Below are 22,965 nucleotides of genomic sequence, written 5' to 3' on the forward strand. Positions count from 1 at the left end.
AAGAATCATTTGTAGTTCTCTGAATTGAAATCTCGAACAGAAGGGCAATCAGCAAATATCTGCTTTGTGTGTCCACTTTTTAGAGACTGGGAAGTAAAATAGCTTTTCTGCTTGCTCAAGCTCGGTCAGACTCACGACTTAGAATTGTTAAGTAATTAAATAGAACTAAGTTAAATACATCATCCTTGCTTCTTCCATGCTTTCATTTCTGCAGTGCAGATTCCCTAGCTACAAAGCCCAAAAGTTCTTCCAGCCCAACACTGGGAATGGGTGAAACCTTTAATTCTTTTTCCTCCAGAAGTTTGCATTTAGCAAAAGGCAACTTCAAAGTGTGGAAGAGCCGACTCTTAAGATGAGAGAGGCCAATGTACTGTATTTCTCATTCATAATCCTCTTCAGTAATCCTAATCCATTTCAGATCTGTAGCCTTTCTTAAGCATCACATGGGAGAGGATTCTTAAGGCTGCTCAAAACAACTCTGCAGTAAATAAATCAACTTGTTGTGGAACAGCATGCACATTCTATACCGCAGGTGCTGGAAGACATGGCCCTGCCTGCTGCGTGCCCAAGGAACAGCTTGCTTGATTATTTAGATTCTGAGGAGAAGTTTCTGAATCTGTAATCAAGCAAGTCAGAGATTATTGATTGCTTTGGGTACTGAATAGAAACAAAAACCTGAAAGTGGAGGCTTCTATTGTGTTTATCTTAGTAAATTCCTAAGTCAGAAATTGGTGGCACAAGGTAAGTTGCATTTTTCTTTCCACTTCTGTGTAGCAGTGTGTTGTGTTTGGAAGTAGTTACTTGGCACCCGTAGTTTGAAGTGAAGTATCTGTTTTATATGTCAAGCTGCGTAAAACTGGTTTGGAGTTTTCTATCTGAAATTCTCCTTTTTGGCGTTGCAGTAGCTGCAGGTGTGGAGGTCAGTGCATGTGTAAAATCAAACAAGCTTCACCATCTGGTTTCCAGCTACAAGACATCCCGAGTCTGATGTACACGTGGGACATACACAGGCATTTAGTCTAGGAGGGCAAGGCAGGATCATCACTTTCCCTAGTACTAGCTAGCATTTTTATTCTTGGGAGAAGTATTTGATTTTTTTTTATTCATCTGTAGCTCTTAAACAAACTGTTGCTGGTTTTGTTTTAGTAGAACTTAAAATTTCTGTTTCCCTGGTTTTTAGGGTTTTATTCCTCGTAAACTTTCAGTAAGTCTTGTTGTATCCTATCACTGCCTTGCAAATTCCACTCATCTCTTCCTTCAGTTGTCCAAACGTCGACAAAATTGTCAAGTTAGTGGGGATTCAGTTGTGCATGCAATACGTGAAGTGTGTCATCTTCCCTAGGAGCCCTCTTGTTTTGGAATTTGCTTCATGTTAGCTCTGGTGCTCCTTGCAGGAAGCCTTCGATTCACGTGGGTGGAGCACCAAATTCTGCACAGAGCTGTAATGTGGACAAGCTCAGTGTTGTGACACAGCGTGTAGGATTTTATTCAAAATGCTGTCTCTTGCTTTGGTTTTGAAGGAGTTAAAATAATATTTATGGTAAGCCAGGAAATTTACCTGGGCGTTCTTGTTTTGGTGTGCTTGACACAAATGCATTTGTGCAAGTTTTCCTTTAATGAGTTTTATGTGGTACTACATGGTATTATCAAATGAGTTGGCCGCTTGTATTTGAAGTGTTGCAAAAACAAGTATATTATCAGTTGGCTTGGGAGGTATACCTGGAGTCTGGCTGCTACATGTTTCTCTGGCTTTCAGAACACCAACTCTGGTGAACAGGGAACGTGCACCTTCTCTGCCTGTCTGTGGTGCTTGACTGAGGCACTGAACTTTCTTGTTCTGTTAGTTGTCTGGGTCCACGTGTGGCACTTGGGTCTGTGCTTTTTTTGGTGATGGTTTAGTGCTGCCCTGGTGTGAGTGCATATAGCAGCTTTTATCACCTTGCTTTACTTAGCATGCGTGTTTGCCAGCAGATGCTCCATGCACCAGCGTATACCAGGGGAGAGCCTCATACGAATGTGCTGCAGCTTCTCAGAAGGCGTGGGGAAAGCCTGTTTTAGAGGCCTTCTAGCTGCATCAGAGAAAATGTCAACATCTCTGCAGGAGGGGAATGGTAGCCAAGAGCAAGATGAGAAAGGAGCAGTCAGTAGCTGGCTGTTTCCCAGCTGCATCATTTTGTCTCACCCGGTGGTTTAATACAGCCTGTATTTGGGATGATGCCGGTGTTCAGCTTCATCGTGTCTTCCAGGCTGTGTCTTCATGGGCCTCTGTTCCTTTTCTTTTTCTTGGGTACAGGATTTTAGGAAGGGGAGGGGTGCCTGTCACTGTTGGGTGGGTCAGGAATGAGCAGAGGTGCTGAGCAGTTGGACTGGCTCCATTTCTTCCTCGCTCCTCCCACCCCTGAAACAGGTTTGATTCCATCGGAGTCTCTGGTTTACTGCTGTGCACTCCTTTGCTCAGGCTGTGGCCCTCAGAAAAATCTGAGGGTAATGAAATTAAAAAGTTTGCAGCTCCAGGAATTGCTAGAGAGAGACCCGTTGACAAGACCATTCACGACAAGATAAACAGGTAGGTGCTATTGCCTGTGCTTGCTCTCCGCAGGTGCTCCTACGGCACACAAATACCAGACCATCCCTTGGTACGGATGGCCAAAATTTACGTTTAAAGTAGGGCTGTCCAAATAAAAATGCTTACTAGTTTTCCGAGGAAGGAAGGAAATGAGGAAAAGTTTTATTCTGTGTCTCCAAAGGTGCTCTCAAATCCAAGGTCACGTTTTTTCAAAGCAGATAGGCAGTACCCCTGAACGCATCCTAAGCAAGCAAAGTACCTAACTCTGTACTTGAGCGCTTGCTTCAAACTTGTTCTCCATTTTTTAAAAGTGATCTGGAAGCATTCTAGCTCCTGAAAAAGGATTTATTTTTTTTTTCTCATGCTTGTATTTTTAAGGGTATGTTTAAAGGCACTGAACTCTTCCAAAAAGTTGAAGCATCCTTTGAAGCTGGTGCTCTCAGGTTCCTAAGCAGCACTGAAGATACAGGTAGGCATGCAGGCTCTGTTGGCCTCCAGCATGAAGGAACAGTTGTCTCCACTAACCATGTTTCAGATTTTTTTCTTGGGACTGGCTTGAATCTGGTCCTGTGGACTGAACTCCTGTTAGCAGCTGGACCGTGTCTTCTGGTGTCATTTCACCTGAAAGGAGCCTGTGTCATGCTGTTTCAGATTGCCCTGCCAGGGGCAATACCAGGACGCAGTAAGTGGAGGTGCTTGGGGATGATTGTTTCTGAAGAAAGCTCCCGATACAGAGCAAATCATTCATATCATCACTTTTCTGGATAGCTAATATATGCTGAAATCTTCAGATGTGCGTCTTTGGCTAGAAATTTTTGTTTGGATAGCCAGATGGGAGTGTTAACTCTACACTGAGAAATTCTGAGCTTGAAAATTTGTTTTTCTGGAAATGGGATTTGCCTTCTACAGGAGGTTACAAATAAGAGCCTTAAATGCCAGGAATTCTGATTTTTGTGTGCATTTCAAGGGTTAATAATCTGAAAAGTTGTCAGAGTACCTGCATTACTTAAGCACAAAGGCCATAAAGCACTGGATATAATTGGGCATAATTCAGCAGTGATTTCAGGCTATTTTTGACACTGACATGAAATAATGTTGTTAGAATAAAACTAGAGGGACTGGTATTTTGTGGAGACCATCACTACGTATCCTTCTGTTGCATCACCCAGTTATTGTGAAGACGCCATTGTGCAGTTCGGCATCCTGAGCAAGGCAGAGAATTTCTGCATTTCATCTGCCTTAGAAACTTTCTGTGCTGAAATGTTGCTGAAGACGGCTCATCTTCCTGAGCAAGCACTGCACACGCGCACCTTAGACAACACCGGCCGTGTTCGTTCAATTAGCGCTTGTGCAGATCTGTAGCTATTTTGAGAGGAAAGACGTGGGTTAGGTGGAAAGAGATTGAAGGAGGCAAAAGGACTGCGGGAAGTCAGAAAAGGAGAAGGACTTTTCCCTCTGCTGGGGAGAAGTGCCTCTGTAGTCACGCTCTCCTGACGCTTCAAAGTCCTTTGAGCTGTCGTCTCCTGCTAGCACCAAGCTTAACATTTGTACAGGTGTTTATTTCCTTCCCTCCCTTTCTCAGCTTTCTCCTTTCTCAGTTCTGGGTTAGAATAAAACTCAGTCTAATTCCTATGAGATACAGCCTAGGACCGCTTTGGCGGTACATTTTGTACACGACTGGGGTTTTTTCCAGAAGAAACACGTCTGACTGGGGACGACATTCTGGTTGTCCTCAAAGTGAGAGATTTCAGAATTTGACCTAATCTTGAAGTAGGATCCGTTTGCTCTGACCAGAGCTTTCCGCAGCAGTGAGGTTACAAAAGTCTGGCTGTCCTCTCTGGCCAGGATCTGAGCAATTGATGGTATAATATGCTCCCACACTCAAGCAGATCCACAAGGTGAAGGAAAGCAGTGTTTAACAAAGCTGATTATTTTCTTATGATAGCTGATTGTTATTTTAGACTTATCTCTCCTCTAGCTGTGGTACTGCAAATAGATTTAAATACCATCTGTGTGTTCATCCCTCATAATGAGAGTTATCCTTCACAGACGGCTATATGCATGAATATTTGTCGGCATATACTGATTGTTAATGAATCACCTTAATGACTTTTATAGTTCCTGGTAAGTATTGAAAACTTTTTTTTTCTCCTATACAGTGTACGAATGCCTCCCACATGCAGTCACGTGTAGTATTTTACCACCTTCATCCAGGTGCTTCAGAAGTGCATAAGGAGAGGTAGCATGAGGATTCGGAGATGTAGTCTGCTGTCAGCGCTCAATCAAGATTATTTTATTGTAGCATCTGAAATGAAGGTTCAGGTCAAAATCTGACATATTGCCAAGAGTTTAGGAGCCTAAAATTAGGCATGTGAAGCATTGTGAGTACATGAATGCCTGAATTATACATCTACCGTACAATTACAGTACCTAGATAGGCAATCTCTGCTATTTTTATACAATTAGGGAAGGTGCTGCAATGATCTCTCTTCATATAGCTAACTTGAAATTTGAAACAGTAAGACAGAAATCCTCATCTCAGATTGTCTAAAAGACAACAACGTAGCTGGAAAAACCTGGTAGTGGAAGATGTACTTGGGCACAAGACAGGCCACCTGCTTGTTGATTTTAATAAGTGTTAATATATTTAATTACAGATTCTCGGCACCGTGGGAGATGTTGCAGCTGTTTTGATTGTGACCGAATGGTCTTTCCTGCATCTCTTTCATGGTTTTGGTGATACTGGGTCAGTCTGCAACATTCTAGGAGCATTGGTTGGAGAACATGGGATCTGGTAGTTCTGTAAATGCCAACTACAAGTACTCCCTGCAGAAGTCTGAAAATGGTGAGTGATTCTTTGAGAAGTAATTTTTCCTGTCTGCTCCTGCAGATGCCGTTGGGAGGCTGCAGTGGATGTGTTTCTTTTCTGAGATACCTGGTTTTCCTTAGAGTATTGAGGGGAGGTTGTATCTTTTAGTATCCTTTGACAAGGAGTCTCAGCTGTCAGGCAGAAGACCAAGAGGCTGAGAAATAACAGCCATTTAGACCAGGATTAGATTAAAATCAGTCAAAACCTGACCAGAAATGAAGCAGCAAAAAGCAATTCTGTTAGAACTAACATCCAATGGATTAATCAATTGCTGATTAATGTGTGTGTTGTCATGTGCTGACAGCGAGATAGATGGTGTCACTCTCCTGCTCTGGTGGACTTCGTTTTTAAAGACTGTGTTAGTGGCGCAGGACCGATAAAGCAAAAACATTAGCAAAGCCAAAATTTGGTTCTAAAGAAGGTAAGATGGTGTGACTAAGAAAAGCTGAAAAGCAAAAAGTACGCTTTTTTCTAATTACATCAGCGCAATGTTGTTAATCTCTGCTAATAATCTAGAGTTGTTTATGGCTCCCAAAGTTGTAATGATTTATTTTTATGAAACCCTCTGTATGATAGTATCAGCTATTTGGGTGTGTGCTTAGGTCTGCTGTGGAACAACAGGAGTTTGGGTGAGACTTTACACATGAGGAAGTGTAAAAAAGTAAACAGCTTGCTTTGTTTGAATCATTCCGTCATCAGCATTGGCAGAGCAGCAGTATGGTGCAAACTGTTTGCGAGTGCTTTGGAAAGAAAAATACTGATTGCATTTAGAAATTAAGAAAGCGGGGATACCGTTGTGACTCAGTCTTGTTTGTATTTTTTGTTGTTGTTGAAAAACCCCACCTTTTATTTAAGTCAGTTAGATTTGTCTGTTGCCTATAGCACGAGAGAACCACGGACTTTCCCAACCAGTTCAGTGCTATTTTATCATAACGGCTTTTCTATAACAAACAAAGTGTAATATAAAACTAGTTACTTTTTTTGAAATTCTGCATTAGATTTGATGCCGCATCAACAGTTTTCCCACGGCAGTAAAACCTCTCTCTGAAGTTCTTGGATCTGATTCTCAAAATCCCTCAGATCTGGTGATCTGCAGGTGTGGAGCTGCTCAGGACTTTCCACCCAAGTGTAATGTGCTGGGTGTCGTCTTGCCCCCCTCACACAAGGCCCAGAGGCTGTTCCCAGCAGAAAGTGTAGCCAGCAGAGCTCTGTTAAACGGGCCCTGCTCTTGAGTGAAGAAGGGCATGGGGAACCCAAGAGGGGGTGCAGACTCCCTCTTGTAAGCTGATATATGAACTATACGACTAGCAAGAACAGACATATTTTAGTTTGAGTGCTGCCACTCTGGCATGCTTTCAGTAGCTTATAGGACGATGTAGAAATCAGTTTACTGCTTGGATCCTCATAAAATGTGGATAAATCTCTTTCTCTTCCTTTTTTATTGTTTTTTCTTCTAAACTAGTACAAACACTGCCAGATGAAACTCACCCAGGTAAGCTGGTAAATTAGAATACCTGGCTTTTTCAATTGCAGAGTCATTCTCTGTAAAAGTAGCATAAAAAACCCAATGCCTTGCCCACCTGGAGCTTAAAATGCTGTGGATGGTGGTATATATGCTCACTGTGCGCTTGATAACAAGTCTTTCATAGATTTTATTTTTAAAGTTTCAAAGGATCTCATTTTCATTGGTATATGTGGAGTCATAACTATGAATTTCTGCTCGGGGTTCAGTTGAAATAGATCTGACTTACTGCAGTAACCGGACATTTACCCACTGTTAGGGGAATGCAAGCTATTTAGAAGTTGTTTATTCTACAGAGTGATTGTGACTGTGATTCTGGTTACACGCCAGCCAAATTACTGTACAGGGAGTAAGGCAGCTAGTGTTGGGTCTGTTATAAAGCAGGCTTGAAGAGGTAGCGTCAGGAGCACCAAACTGCAGGAAAAACAGTCAGCCCTTTTAATTTTTTCATAGCCCAGCAGATCAGTAAGCATTTTCTCACAAAGATGTAAGGCTCAGGCAAAGAATACATAAGTTATTCTTCAATTAAGGCTAGCCAAGTCTTGCCTTCTTGCCCATGATTTCACCAGGGCTCGGTTCCCCAGCTGCACAACAGCAATAGCTCTTCCCTTTTTTGTGCTCTGCAGCTCCTAGTGCTGTAACAGTAGCATAATTTAGAAGGATTATTATTTTCAATACATAAGCCAGCAGGATATCTTATTTAGGTAAAGGTCAATGTTTCCTGCTGAAGTACATGAAGGGTGGTTTATGTTATATAATTAATGCAAGCTAATTGAATTAATATGATCTCCATCTCTTGGCAGCACTTAGCTGCCTTTGGGGTAGGGGTGGGGGATTTTTTTCTTTTTATAAAGCTTCTCCACCCCCCCACCCCCCTCACTGCTCTTCCTGCTTTGGTGAACGTGGCAGTACTCGCTTACAAACCAGATGCCAAGCGAGTATGAGCTTCTGCAGCAGGGCTAACTCTGTAACTCTATTTGTTGGCTCTGTTTGATTTTGGGGCCAGCCTGTAGATAGAGCAGTCATCCCTCCCTCCCTAAGCTAAAGATGACATGGAGGAGCATTGTTAAGAAAATGTTTTAAATTTAGTGCTCTAGGATGGGGTTCCAGAAATGAACAGGAAGGGACACAGAGCATAATAAAAAGAGAGATGCTAAGTAGCAAAGCTGGTTGGCAGGGCGCTGTGAAGTAACCAGGCAGCCCAAATGGGGTCAAGACCCAGCTAAGGAGGATGGAATAGTTTCTAGAGGTACATAAAGTTCTGTGGCAGAACTTGAAAAAGGAAATGGGAAACTGCACCAATGTACTTTGCTTTAAATATGCACACATCCATTCTGAAATAATCTTTTAATGAAAAACACTAGAATTGGGGAAATGCAGAGGAATGGTTATGCTTTAAAGACCAGGGCAAATGGCCACCATTTGGAGGGAAGAGGCTGGTGCCAGTGCTGGCTGTGGACTGAACCACAACTAGGCACCTGGAAATTCCAGGCATTTCTTTCCTTCTGTGTCTTTAAGTAGCCAAAGATCTGTCTCCTTCTTTTCACTGTGGGTGTTAATTTTGTCTTTATTTTATTCCAAGATAAAGGTATGTTAACATTTATGCTAGAATAGGTCCCTTCTGAAGTTTGTCCAGAACTGCAAAAGCTGAGGAATTTATTTAGCTTAAAGTAAGGTAGAAAAACCCCATATTTTTAAGGCTCTGGAAGGGGATTCAGTGTCTTGTTTTCCACCAACTCCTTGTGCGGCCCCGGTCAAATCTTTGGTTCCCTGAAGACCCAGTACCTAGACAGTAAGACGAACAGGAAAATGATCAAGGTAGACAGAAAGGGAGGAAACTGTCTATTAACAGTGAAGAACGTGTTTGGACCTTTAGGCCCCAATAAGTTGTTTTTAACGCCGGTGCTAAGGAGCCAGCAGTGATGGCTAGAAGTGCTTCAGAGGTCTCTGATCAGGCAGGGTCAGATCAACCTCTTGCAATATGGTGAAAAGAAGTGGGGTTTTTGTTATACTTAGTATTTAGGCATCAGAACACCTTTCCTGAAAACTTGCTCCTGAAAAAGAAAGGTCTCTCTTCAATTTGCAGTGTTGGGAAGGGAGCGGTAGCAGGGTACCTCAGCTGCAGCCACTGCAGCTCAGCAGGCTGGTTCTGTTTTTGTCCCCTAGCTTTCAAGGCAGCCGTCTTGATCCAGCGGTGGTATCGGCGCTACGTTGCTCGGCTGGAAATGCGCCGACGTTGCACCTGGAGAATCTTTCAATCTATTGAATATGCTTGCGAGCAGGATCAGATCAAGGTAACGTGCCAAGGAAAGGAGGATGTAGGAAAATACGTCCTGCCTCTGCAGTTTGGTACCGGCCACCTTTTAATCCTAGCTTTGTCTCTGAATGCAATCCCTCTGTGCTGAAGTTAGCCAACGGCAAACTATTTTTAAGGCAGGAGCAGGCAACTTCTTCCTGCGTGGGTGCGCAAGATGGAGAGAAATAAGCCTCTGCCTGAGGGCCTGCAGGGACTGAGAGTAGCTAAGAGTGAGTGGAGCAGTCTAGGGAGGAAAGAGCATTGTGTATTAGGGGAGCTGAGTAATCTCCATGTGACAAGAATTTCATAGCTCTGTTTTAAATTCAGAGAGGATTGTTATATGTGGGTTTGATTTTTTGGGTTTTTGTTTGTTTGTTTATCTGTTTAATGAACAGTTCTCTGACTCTTTCTGGAGCCTGCTCTCTGCTCCCTCTGGGAGAGCATTTCCAGCCTGCCCTTCTTCACCGTGCTGGCAGGCAGGGTCACTTCTTTGAATTCTCAAGCAGGAGAGTGGTTTCTGTGCCACAGACTCACTCATTTGTAGCTACTGGCTGGTAACCCTCTAAGTGCTTCCGTGGACGAAGGACTGGGTTTCCTGCTCCTTTTTTTGCCTATTGATTTCCTGCCTGCTTATGTCTGATGAAACCTTGAGTAATGAGCCTTGAAAGAAAGCCATAAGGACAATTTAACATTGTAAGATTTTCCTGAGTCTGAACAAAACAGGCAAGACTAGTTGGTTTGTTATAGTTTATCTTTGATCAATATTTTCTTATATGGTTGCCTTGCTATCAGGCAGGGAGAGGGAGGGCTGATAGGTGTACTTCTGCCTGTATGGCTGAAGGTAGAGCTACTTTTTTGACTTCATCACAAGATATTCAAAACTAGAATTGGTATAGTGTGATTTGTTATACATGTCAGACAACATGATAAGGGCATAGATAACAATTCTGGAAAAAAGGTCATGTTAAGTTGCCACTCTGCAGAATTTAATTCCAGGGTGAATGATGATGGGCTCTCTCTCTCTCTTCTTGCAGCTTCACAACTTCTTCAGTTACCTCATGGACCACTTCACGCCAAGCAGCAGTAAAGAGAGTAAGTTTCTATATGCCTTTTGCAGATGTGGCACCAGCAGCTCAGAAGGCTGCACCCTGTATTGATTTGTTGCCCAGTGCTGACCCTTCAGGATGGCAAAGGGGGCCAAGGGAGTCTCAAGAGCAATGGCATCAGGAATTTGGATAGGGAGTGAATTATCTGGAGACTATCAGAGCTATGCGAGGGATGTGGAGCAATTCCTGCTCCTCAGGAGCTGGAAGAAAGAATAAAAGCTCGGTATGTTTTCTTAGAGCAGTATTAGAAATGTGCCTTTTTCAGTGACCCTTGATAACCAGGGCTTTGCAGAGTCCATTTCTGAAGTGAGAGAATCCATCTTTAGGGAACTGTGCTCTAGGGTATCTATTTTATTTACATTTAGTATCTCATAACTGCAGTGTGGGGTAGTGGCAGGGGAGAAGTGCCATAGGAACCAATACAGTATTCTCCTCCTGGGAACCTGCAAATGAGCTTAGCTCTGAAATCTGGTGGTAGCACGTCAAAATTAACTATTTACTTTGCTGACCATAATCTGCTGAAGTGTTCAATCCTTCCTTTCAAACTGCCACCCTTTTTCTCACAGCAACTTCACATATTTTACAGCAAAGCTCGGTTGAGGAAGACTTTTTTTCAGGGTCTGTATAAAATGGGACAATAATGTCCTGTTCCTTGAGTTGGGCTCTGAGACATTACAGAAATAAAATATGCATATGTATACAAATTTTGTGCAACATTGAGAATATAGGTGCAGGCTTAGAAAAAAACAGTGGGGCGTAGGAGGCAGTTCCTCATTACACAGTTTTCTTTTGCGTGTCATTGACAGTAAGATTTCAATTAGCCATGGCAACCAATGTCCATCTGGCTCTAGCAGAGTTCTGCAGAAACTAGCATAGCTGTCAGCACTGCCTGACACCTAGCACACTGAAACTTGTCCCCACAGCCTTTTCTCCACTGCAGTTTCTGTAGTGGTGTCAAACTAGGAGCTTCCCTCCACCACTGCCATTGCTCATGTGCTCTAGCCTAACCAAACAGCTTTTCTTCAGCAAATTACTAGAATGGTGTATTGAACCAACTTCACTTTTTCTTGTCTCTTTCTCTTTTTTTTAAAACAAAACAAAACAAAAACTGACCAATCTGCCATCCAGGGGATTTTATCAGTCGCATGTTTGTAAGTGGAGAAAGCTTCAAAGAGGCAGAGCTGGAAAAATACTGTGACTATGAATCCATGGAGGTGCCAGACTCCTACACTGGACCCCATCTCTCTTTCCCACTCCTTCCTGACCATGCGACTGCCTTGCTGGAAGCTTTCAAACAAAAACAAGTAAGGATCCCAAAAGGAACCACTGTTTCCCCTTCTCGACTCAGGGGTGTAGGATAAGGTTTAGCCTCCCTTAGAAGCTAAGCTGATCGGAGTGTAGCGAGCTGGCAGGCTGTTAAGCAAAGGGGGATGGAAACGATACGGTATTTCCCCCTGCCACAGGAACTTTTTTTCTTTCTGAAAATGCAGTTCTGACAAAACTGAAAACTTTTCACAGACGTGTGCCAATATTAACCTGTATTTCATTTTAAAATGAAAAAACCCCACAGCAGTCCATGTTGAAACATTCTGTCATTTTTTGTTCCAGTTCCTCAATTTGTAAATAAGTATAGGATGGCCCAGATGGAAACAGCGGATTAAGATTATGTTTTGTGCCACGCAACTTTGACTCATATTTAAAATGTAAAATATGAGGTTTTTGATGAGGAAGTCCAGTACCAATTCACCAGCACTTATGACAGGTCCTTGTACAATTGCAGTGTTCTGCTGCCATCCCTCAGCCAAGGCGCTGAACTGCAAAATAGGCCAAAACGTCCCTTCTCCAAACAAAACGACTTCTAAACCGAAGATCACTAGTGTCTTGACTAATATTAAATGCCTACACCCTGGCTTTGAACAAACATATTTCTGCAGGACACATGGGAGCTCACGGCCTGGTTTAATGTGGAAAAGGCTAAGAAAGAGCTGCAGGAGCAGCTTCTTACCTGTGATACTGGGCTGGAATTTCTGCTTCTCTAGGAGGGCTTGTTGCCTGGCAGATACAGCCTCAACCACAGGGTGCTAGGGCTTTTGGGTTCTCTTGCCAGCCCTGCCAGTGCTGAGGCTGGGCTGCTTTGGGCAAGTCTCTTTCGTAGCGCTGTTTCCCAGTATTTGCCTCGTCTTGTTTGTAAGCCCATAGGTCAGCATTGAGTGTTGTCCCAGTGAGAGGTTCTGCTATCCAGGCTATTGTGGTGGGTGCTTGTGGCCTTTGCAGACAGCACTGCATTGCTTGCTCAGAGGTCACTGATTTCCTGCTTTAATCCCTTCGCTTTCTCCTAGTAGCAGCTCCACGCTCGCTATGTCTTAAACCTCCTGCATGAGACCAGGAAGCACCTCAAACAGTTGCCAAACATCAGTCATGTCTCCACCTGCTATAGCGAGGAGGTCACCGTGTGCGGTACGTCTGGGTGGGAGGGCACTGCGCAGTCTCTGGGGCAGAATGTTCACGTGGAAGGGGTGGGAAAGATGTAAAATGATCGTGTGAGCATGATGCCCTCCTCTGTACTGAGCATGGAATACAAATGTAGTCCGTAAGCAAAAATGCATGTGGCATTGAGAGGCAACTGGGGCTGCGTAAAATTTCCGGGTTTACCCTACGATGCTGTATTGGAGCCGCTGCAAAGACTAGCCTGAAGAATGGAGGGAGCAAGTCTGCATCACAGCCCTATTTCTGCTTGGTCTGGAATGGGATAGGGGTGTCAAGGGAAGGTGGTTTGTCTATTTGTAGTCTGTGTTTGGCTTCCATGAGATTTTGGGATGCGTTACTAACAAACCCTACCCCTAGATGGTACTGTTCCACTGGCACAGCCTACTGTAGTAGGGGTGCTGTCACTGTGGTCGTAAAAATGCAAGGAAAGGAGGAGGTATGAACAGAAAATATAAGGACATACATTTGTCTAAGGGAAGATGAAAGGTGATTATGATAACCTGTGGCTCTTAAAATTGTTACACATTACAGCAAAGATTTACAGATTTTTTCAATTTGTCTTTGTTCTGTCACCCCAAACTCGGAATCGTTTTACTAAACCACAGAAACTGCACCCCATCAAGGACTGGCCTCAAAAGTCGGACATTCTTCTGTCCTGTGGCCTGGGATTATTTAAACAACCAAGTCCTGGAGGACTTCTAGTTGAGTCTTCATTAGCAGCAGCGTATGCATTCAGATCCAGAATACTAACATGTCTTTGAGTCTTATCAAGTAAACTTGAAAGAAATAAAGCTTTTCACCATTATTCTCCTACTCTAGGACTAATGTTTAAACATCGAGATACTTCTGAAAAATAAGTACTTAGCACAGACTTTTGCAGGCAGTCAGCTTCTGGAAAACAAACCTCTCTCTCCAATATCACGTTGAATGAGAATTTTGTTTGATTATTATTTTGTATGCAAAGCTTTCTCCCATGTAATGATCAAAGTCAAAGCGTTTCTTGTGCCATGTTGTGTGACCACAAGAGGTACATGAGCAAAGCTTCTGAATCAGAGCTGTCAGAAGCTGGTGTATGTTTTTTGCTGTCCTTCTTAGGTTTCAACTCAAGCCTTTACAATATGTCCTTTTCCTTTGGGCACATTGCATCAGTGCAAGGAAACTTGCACCTTGAACTTCCCAAAATATTTCAGTGGTCATTAATTTATAGAGGAGATGATACTTCATAGGAAGTTATTTATTGGTGTCTTTTTAAGTTAAAGGTAAACATACTGCAACTTGTCTTTTTGTGCCTGTTAGGAGACTTGCACGGCCAGCTGGATGACTTGTTCCTCATATTTTATAAGGTAGGCACCGTATTTGGAGAGGGAGGCTGCCTAGGCATTGTGAAAGGTATCATATGGGTCATGCTGAGAAGTGTTTGCAAAATCCAGCCCTTCACATGTGATTTTCCAGGTCAATTTGACCAGTTTCAAATGGCTTCTCAAAGCAGCACCTAATTCCCTTGCTGACTTTGAAATCTAATGTATATTTGGGAAGCACCAGTGGACATTTTTGTAAGTGCTGATACCAATGGTAATCCTTCCTGACTACCAGCTTTCACTTTTCAATGCATTTGCCACTGGGAGCCTACAGGATAAAAATAAGAGTCAGGATCTGTTGACAGGGTAACCCGGGGCAAGAGTGAGAGAATGTGCAGCTTGAGGGGGAGGTGTATGTAGATCATGGGAAGGCCTCTCTTGTAACATCCGCCTGTTCCTTGCTTTTACAGAATGGCCTTCCTTCCCCTTCCAAGTCCTATGTGTTCAACGGGGACTTTGTAGACAGAGGCAAACAGTCCCTTGAGATCCTCATCGTCCTCTTTACCTTCCTCTTGATCTATCCAAAGGAGGTTCATCTCAATCGCGGGAACCATGAGGACCATATGGTCAACTTACGGTACGGGTTCTGTGCAGGGCTGATCACGATGTCAATGGTGTCACTGCAAAATCCCACTGAACGTTCTTTCTCCTGTTCCTTTAGCTATGGTTTTGCCAAGGAAGTAATGCAAAAATACAAGGTAGGCATATGTTTGTGTCTCCTTTACCACATGAGACGTGGACTTTGAAGGCTTGATGCTTCATCTTTTCCTTTCTGACCTGTCCTCCTAGGTGCATGGGAAGAAAATCTTGAAGATGATTCAGAATGTCTTCTGCTGGCTGCCCCTGGCCACACTGATTGATCAGAAAGTCCTCATTATACATGGGGGCATCTCTGACACCACTGACCTGGACATGCTTGAGAAAATTCAAAGGAACAAAGTAGGTTTTATTTCCCAGATATTGCAAGAGACAACAGTGTTGCTGATTTGTGGTGAGAAGCTCATTTCTACCTGTCAGCTTGGCTGCTGACGAGACAAATCTAAAGGATGGTCTTCCTAGACAAACCATGTTTAGGTACAAGCTTGGAGAGAATTGCTTCAGTTAAACAGTGTGTGTGCAGGAGGTGTGAAGGGAAGCAGCATTCTTGGCTTCTGGAAGATGTAAGGATTGTAGCCAGGGAAGTGGTGGGTAATAGCATAGCTAAATAGATGTGCTCATGCTGACTGTAAAAACAGTGATGATGAGACTTTGTCCCACAGTTCCTTAGCCTGTTTTTACCCCTAGATTTCCTGAAGGATTTTGATAGGTCATTTAACTTGTCTCTGCCTCACTTTCTACTTGAGAAATACTACTTCCCTTCTCCAAACATAATGACAAGCAGTTGCGTTAGTCATTAGTCCTTCCCTCATTCTGCTGCCTAGTTCCTGTTGCAGATTAAATGCATGTAGTCTACCTTATGTGAAGTGTCTGCGCAGCATAAAGACAATGAAGAAGAGATAGATCTGTAGTCAGGATGGATGCGGGGCCCCAGCTGTAAACCATGAATGGCACAGCCAAGAGGATGGCACTAGTAATCTCCCACAATTAATCAGCACTTGATGGCAGCACAGAGAATTGAGGCTCGGAGGTTTGGGCACTTGCCAGTCTGCCAGTGGAAGACTTTAAAGTTGGAGATGCAGGTTTCCAAGCAGTGTGACCATCTCTCTTTTCTCTCTTACCTCTTTCAGTTTATTTCTGTATTAAGAGGGAAGAAAAGAAAGGAGTCAAATAGAAATGTGGAAATACAGGAAATAAATGGGGAGAGCAAAGAAGAGGCTGACCCAGAAGGGAAAGAGGCAGCCCTCAGTTTATATCCGCAGCCCCGGCCGGCCCAGGCTCCCAGTATGGCCAACAGACTGGAGTTCTCCAGGTGGGTCCGGCAGACGGTGCAGGAGCAAATCGAGTGGTGCCGCCGGCTGGTGGACATCAGTGAGTCAGAGGAGGAGGAGCTCACCTATTCCAGCGTGGTCTCCTTGACGGATTTGGATGGGCCGTGCTGGACTCGCCAGGAGGAGTGGAAGCAAGTGAGTAGTCTAAGTGGGGCCCTGAGCAAAGTGGGCTGTGGGTGCCTCCTGCAGGTTTGTTCTCTGTTATGAGTAATCTCGGTACAAAATATGTGGGTCAGTGCACAGATTGTGCACTGTCTCTCTGCAGAGAGATTCTTGCTGCTTTGTGTAGTAGAGTTAAGGAGCAATTCAGTGTTGAAGTGCCAGCGGGCAGGCTCATGGGGTTTCTGCTTTTTTGTACCTAGTGCTCTGTACCCCGAGACAGTCTGGTGTTGATCATTCAGTGGTAAGTGATCAGGAAGGGCTATACTGTGAGCATGTGATCTCTGCTGCTTGGGGATGTTTGGTTAGATACCTGCGCTACATCCAGCCCATCCTGTGGCATGGTTCCCTAGCGATTGACAAGCTGTGCACAAGAGGAGAACAAGTAGGAGAACATAGGTGGTGAGTAAGACTGGCGGCAGCTGCCGTTCTGCTGGTGCCTTTCTCCTACCCTTGCGAGCCAGCCTTTTCACCGGGATTTCACCTTTCTGTGCTCAAGGCTTTGTCCCAGCGTTTGCCCCTAGTACAGCACTCATCCGTTGTTGTATAAAGCTGCTGCTCAGGCATAGAGTGGAGCAACAGGTTTTCTTGATTCACTGCAGGGGACAGAAATAATAGACAAGACCGGCTGTAGAGCCCAGTGGTTATATTGCTCGCTGTGTCCATGGGGTATCTGAAGTCAGCTCTGTAGGTAATGAATGAGCCCATCATTTGCTGACAAGCAACTTGTAATCTTGGGTACTAAGAGCAGACTGAATTTGTGGTTTTAGCTGGGCTGCACTGCGAGTAGATTGTGAGGCAGGTCAGAGCCTGGGAACTTCGTTTCCTGTTTGTGCTAGACCAGCCTGTCTGTAAGCCCCTTCTGTGCGCTCTGAAACCATCGTTACTTACTTCGCATTACATATGACATCCCGGCATTGCACACCTTATCAGCATAAAGCTATATATTGAGGTCAGGGTTAAAGAGATTAAACTTTAATCCAAATAGTGGTTACTGACTCAGCAGTTACTTACATTACTGGAGGCTGTGGAATGTCCTGGCTAGAGAGCAGAGGAGTTTAATACTAAGCCTGCTCACGGCTCCAGGATCTGCTGGATGTTCTTGCCCTGGGACCTGTGTTTTTTGACGGAGGAGGACAGGCAAGGCTCTTTTCGAAATCTTAGAGACAGCAAAGGGAAAGCTTGCATCAGGCCTGATTTATGGACACCCCTCTTCCCCCAGGCACTTTGGGTGTACCTGTAGCTCCCGGCCAACTATATTGTTACCTCTGTCGTGGACCAGGTCTGTGACAGTCCTGTGGAGCAGTATGGTGGTTCAGCGGGGATGCTGGCAACATCTGTTTCCCTGCCCTATGGTAATAGCAGCAGTCCAGGGAGGGATTCAGAGATAAAGCTGTACTTGCTTAGTAAACTTTGACTGGCGATATCTGCTGGGTACACTTTATTTAGCAAACTTTTCCAATCCTTTCAGATTTTAGACATTCTCTGGAGTGACCCCATGCCTCAGGAGGGCTGCAGAGTAAATACGGTGCGAGGTGGTGGCTGCTACTTTGGGCCTGACGTGACAGAGAGGATCCTTGAGAAGTACAACTTGCAGTTCCTCATCCGCTCCCACGAGTGCAAGCAAGAGGGCTACGAGTTCTGTCACAACCGGAAGGTCGGTGAGGGGGAGAGCATGAAGGGTACTTCGGTTTCCCTCCTGCCAGGTTGGGCTTTCTGTAGTGGCTTGCCTCAGCTCTGTGTTTCTTCTAATGGGGCGCTTTGTTGAGTACATATAAAACCATTGAACAGCCTTATTGGGAGTTACTGAAGTGTGTTTCCAGCTGAGGTCTTAGGTCAAGACAGTCTGGAGCCACCTACTCTGTTGGGTGCATCTGTTGTGCAGGCAAAGTACATCTTTGTGCGTGGTAGCTGAGAAAAGATCTGAACCCATTTGTGTCCCACTTCATGCAGCTGTTTCTGAAAATGATGTACAAAAGGGTGTTACTAAGGTTGCTGCAGCAAAGTTTTGCCCTCAGAAGATTCAGGGTCACTGCAGTTTTGACTCCGCACTCTGCAGATGAGAGTGGAAGCTTGTCGGGAGAATACAGCAAAATTGCAGAAGCCCAGCATGTAGCCAGATCCACATGAGACCAGTGCCACCCTCAAGGAACTTGCACCCGTAAGGCTACCAGGCCAGCCACCACCTTGCCCTTCCTTTTTCATGTAAAAGATGTTGCTTTCACAGTCTGTTGACTCCAGATGGAATCGGTTGTGTTGGTTTCACCGATACACGTGTATATATGATAGAGGATGTACGTACTGACTGTAAATGCCTCTCTTTTTTGGGGGTTAGGTGCTGACCATATTTTCAGCCTCAAACTACTATGAGATTGGCAGCAACAGAGGAGCCTATGTGAAGCTGGGACCAGACCTCGTTCCCCATTTTGTTCAGTACCAAGCGAACAAGACAGCCCATACCCTCACTATGACCCAAAGGCAAGGCTTTGCGGTTGCTCTGTATTCACCAAGTCAAAATTCTGAAAGGGAAAACTTTGGGAGCTTTGAGAAAGTTTGATTCTATAGAGCTGAACTTACACAGCTTGATTGACTAAATGATAGCGCTAGAGAAGGATTCAAGCTTTGCGCAGAAATTACTGAGGGGGGCTCAAGGCTTGAGGAGGCAGCGTCACAAGATCAGAAGGGTACTCTTTTTTACAAACTGCTGATTTTCCAGCTTCTCTTTTCAGTGTCAAGTTTTAACTTTTGACACTTGCTGAGGTTCCCTTCTGCTTTGTTGCTTCACAAATTGAGGCATGGATTCACTGCATCAGCTGCAGGGAACTGTGCTCCAGGCATGCCGTGCCTTGTCACAAGCATTGAGATGCAGCCGTAGCTATGCAGAGCAGTTGTGCGAGGGTCTGGGTAATCCATGGACAGGTCAGCGGACTGGGAAAGTGCAGCTTCTCTTGTGTTCCATGGCAAGTCCTTAATCTGCTTCTCTCTTTCTGCAACCTCCAGAATCAGCAGAGTAGAGGAGTCAGCCTTTCGAGCCTTGCGGGAAAAGCTCTTTGCTCACACCTCAGCCCTCATCAGTGCATTCAAGGCCTACGATAAGGACAATACAGGTAAATCTGAGCCGAGGGACACTCAGGTTAATTCCCTGGTAGGACAGGATTTCAGCAGCTAAGTTGAGTGTGTGGCTGGTTGGGAGACTCCTCACGGATAGTTGTCAGCCACTGTCACAGGGGGAGGCTGTGTCAGACCTTGCCAGCGCAGTGGTCCCACTTGCTGTTATTCAGTGTCTCTGCTGGGAACCTGTTAATGCCTCAGAGTGGCATTGCAATAAGGGGGTGTCGGAGAAGCAAGAGGTGATTAGGCTGATGTGTAGCAATTTAGGCTTGATACTAGGAAAACCCTTTGGAACAAGAGTATTGATGACGCATTGCGAAAGACGACCTGGAACATGTTTGTCATGTGACACTTGGGAAGGGCTGGGTGGTCTCTAGAGCCCCTTCATCCCTGGAGTCTAAAATCACCGGGAAGAGGAAAGCGAGGGATGTTCTCCGCAGCAGCTGTCTCTGTCAGAACCCTAGGGAAGGAGCCGAGTGTTCATAATTCCTTGGCTGCCAGGAGCACTCTGCTGGTGCAGTGACCGAGACTTGTTGCTGAGATCTGTCCATTTGTGGACCGGGTGAGAAGAGGGACACAGCAGCTGGCAGAACTGCTTTCTTGATGGTAGAAGTGCTTTCTTGCTTTCTTCCCTGGCAGCCAAATTGTTCACAGAAGTCCAGTTTAGTTGTTAGAGCATCTGCTAAACTAGGGGCTTTTCCATGTTCCTGGGGGACTGAGGAAGTACTAGTGCAGTTGTGCAGACCATCTGCAGGGTGATCCTGGCTGCAGGCCCAAGTTTATAATGAAATATCCAAAGCTAGTGTCTTCCCGTTGGTCAGATGTTTGCAGCCCCATAGCCCTGAGTTGTTGCAATGATCAAAAGCTTGGTGAGGCTGGAGGGAGCTGCAAGTGCACTTGTGCCTGCAGTGGCTGATGTCTGTACAGCCATGTAAGGCTTTTTCCTGTACCGAAGTGCTCAAGCGTGCCATGGAGAAATGATGCTGTCGCTGTCAGCGGCACGGTAGACTGGGTATGCGCACTGCTCTAGGCTTTTTACTTTGCCTTCATGTGCTTTCAGCTGCCCGTCTCTCAAAGATCTCCATGGCTCTCCCTTTTCCTTCCAGGAAAGATCACGCTGAGCAACTGGGCAATGGCAGTGGAGTCAGTTGTGCACCTGGGATTGCCCTGGCGAATGTTGAGACCACAGCTGGTGCGCAGCACGGCCGACAGCATGCTGGAGTACAAGTCCTGGCTTGACGACTTGGCCATGGAGCAGAGGAGCCAAGAGGTAAGGACTTGCCCCCTTCCATCAAAGCAGGGTGCAAAGCAGCTCACCAGATCCCCAGCACATGGAACCAAGCATGGTATGAAAGTAGAGTAGGTGGCTCCTGTACAATCCAAAATCATACTGAAGTCGATGGAAAAGCTTGCATGAATTCAGATAGTCCGTAGGCATTTAGTCCATTGTAGAAAGAGATGTTGCATGTGAAATCAAAACCTAAGAGGTAGTTTTGGATGCAGACTTTTGAGTAGGAAAACTATATTCCATTCTCCAAGTCGCAGTTTCTTAACTACACCCAGCAAAACCAACTGTGCAATGTTTAAAATAAATGTAGCCCAAGTCAGTGTCTCCTCTGTTAGCCCGCAGAAGCTCTGCTTGGAAGCGATAGGTTGCTGATGTGCTATAACGCAGAGTTGCACAGAGAGTCCAGTCACCGCAAACCTGCTTCATAAAGCACACACGATGCAAAGTGCATTGCTGGCAAACTCTTGAGAGCAGTAAACATTTTTATTTATGGGAAGGTCTGCAGTAACTGCTCAGAGAAAGCAGAGAGCTGTCAGAAAGGTAGAAGATGTGTGACCATGTTGTCTTTCAGCACATCCAGTCGAGCTTGCTGGAAGTCATTTATCGAAACAGATCCAACTTGGAGACCATATTCAGGATTATAGACAGAGATCATTCAGGTAAGCAGGTGTGCAGGGGCTGTTGGTCACTGCATTGTATTCCATTCTACTTTCAGGCTCCCTTTAGTATGTACGAAGGCCTTTTTATTTAATGGTTTAAGGCCTTGGGTCTTTTTCCTCCCGCAAGAGCTTCTGAAATGCCTTTGCATGTTTCCACAAACATGACGCATTTTGAAGGACTGTGTGCGGTCCAGGGAGAGAAGTAATAATTATTTGTTTGTGAGGAGTTCAGCAGAACAAAAATTGTGATGAGAGCAATGACAGTAATGCAGCGTACTTGGGATCTTGAGTGTTACCTGCTTTCAAGCAGTCATCTTCACCAAATTACTTTGCAAAAGAGAAAATACAACAGTCTTCGTCTTCTTTTGTTCTCCCAAATCATATTATGTCTCTTTATTGCTTTAAGTTGTATTTTAGCCAGTGTTTTCCACACTAGGAAATTTCATTGCAGTGTGTGAAATGTAGATTATGAGTGATTTCTTTCCTTCCTTTAGGGTATGCAGGCAGCAGGGGTGGGATGAAAGATCAAACCTGAGCAAGGGTCCTTCCCTGCAGGCTGAGCAGGGACTGACTGGCAGCAGTGCCCATGGTGACCTTGTGCTGAGGTGGCTGTGCCTTCCTTCTCCACAGGGCTCATCTCATTCGAGGAATTCCACCAAACCTGGAAGCTGTTCAGCTCCCACATGAACATTGAACTCACAGATGATGGCATCAACGACTTAGTTCGCAGCATTGATTTCAATAAGGATGGAAACATCGACTTCAACGAGTTCCTAGAAGCCTTCCGCCTTGTCAAACAGTCACAGTAGAGAAAACCTGGTGAGGGTTGCCACATCCAATGCCTTGACTGTCTGCAAGACCAGGGGGACCCAGCTACCCACAGAGCGTGCCTGCAGATGCAAAGCAGGGAAAGGGAAGGCAGATACCTATAGCGCTTACTGGCTGAAAACAGTGACTGCCATAGCCAACAGCTGCGGTCCACTGGGGGAAGGTAACAGGCAAAATAAATAAGCTGCACTTCAGTTCTGACCATTTCTAAAAAGCAGCTGTGTTTTAAGTAGAAATTCCTCCTGAAAGGGAGGATGCAACTGCTTCTCTAGTCAGTGCATGTGATGACAAGTTACAGGTCTATTCAAGTGTAGTAAAATGGAAGGAAAGATATTTCTTGTAGGCAATGTTTTAACCAGGTAGCAACTGCTAGAGCACAGCTTTTCTTTTAATAAACATTTTTTTCAAGATTGCTGGTTCTGGGCTGTTCATGCCTTCTCTAGTTTGCCAACCTATTAGCAGCAGTGCTGTTTCACTGATGACACCTGCTTCCCCTCTGTTGTTATTTTTTGCTATTACATGTTTGTTCTGTAAGCCTGAAGCTACTAAATATGTGCGGTGGAGCAACACTTTGAAAAAAAACATGCAAAACTAGATGTAGCAGAGTGGCTTTTTTAAGAAATCTGTTGAGATGAGTTCTTTTTCAAAGGCTGGTGTAGTAGATCAAGTAACCCCTTGCTAGAGTGCCTACGGTGCATGGTCAAGATTTTTCAAAGCGTAGCACAATTGCAGCTTAAAAAGAGGGGGCAGGGTTAAAGTGTTTGGAAAGAAAAAACCCACCTATCTAT

The 22,965-nt window shown here is 44.7% G+C and overlaps 1 protein-coding gene across 1 annotated transcript; it reads left to right on the top strand.

The window, feature by feature from the left end:
* Nucleotides 1–5,350: 5,350 nt before the first annotated feature.
* On the top strand, nt 5,351–22,551 carry PPEF2 (protein phosphatase with EF-hand domain 2). Its single transcript, XM_075422176.1, has 16 exons — nt 5,351–5,411; nt 9,124–9,251; nt 10,288–10,345; nt 11,488–11,663; nt 12,702–12,816; nt 14,143–14,189; nt 14,615–14,781; nt 14,866–14,902; nt 14,994–15,143; nt 15,932–16,267; nt 17,763–17,948; nt 18,627–18,769; nt 19,292–19,398; nt 20,509–20,672; nt 21,262–21,349; nt 21,980–22,551. The coding sequence occupies exons 1-16, from the start codon at nt 5,351–5,353 to the stop codon at nt 22,156–22,158; spliced, it is 2,142 nt and encodes a 713-aa protein (XP_075278291.1). The 3' UTR covers nt 22,159–22,551.
* The last annotated feature ends 414 nt before the right edge of the window (nt 22,552–22,965 follow it).

Source organism: Opisthocomus hoazin, chromosome 5 (genome assembly GCF_030867145.1).
Source record: "Opisthocomus hoazin isolate bOpiHoa1 chromosome 5, bOpiHoa1.hap1, whole genome shotgun sequence".
In the NCBI taxonomy this organism is placed as follows: domain Eukaryota; kingdom Metazoa; phylum Chordata; class Aves; order Opisthocomiformes; family Opisthocomidae; genus Opisthocomus; species Opisthocomus hoazin.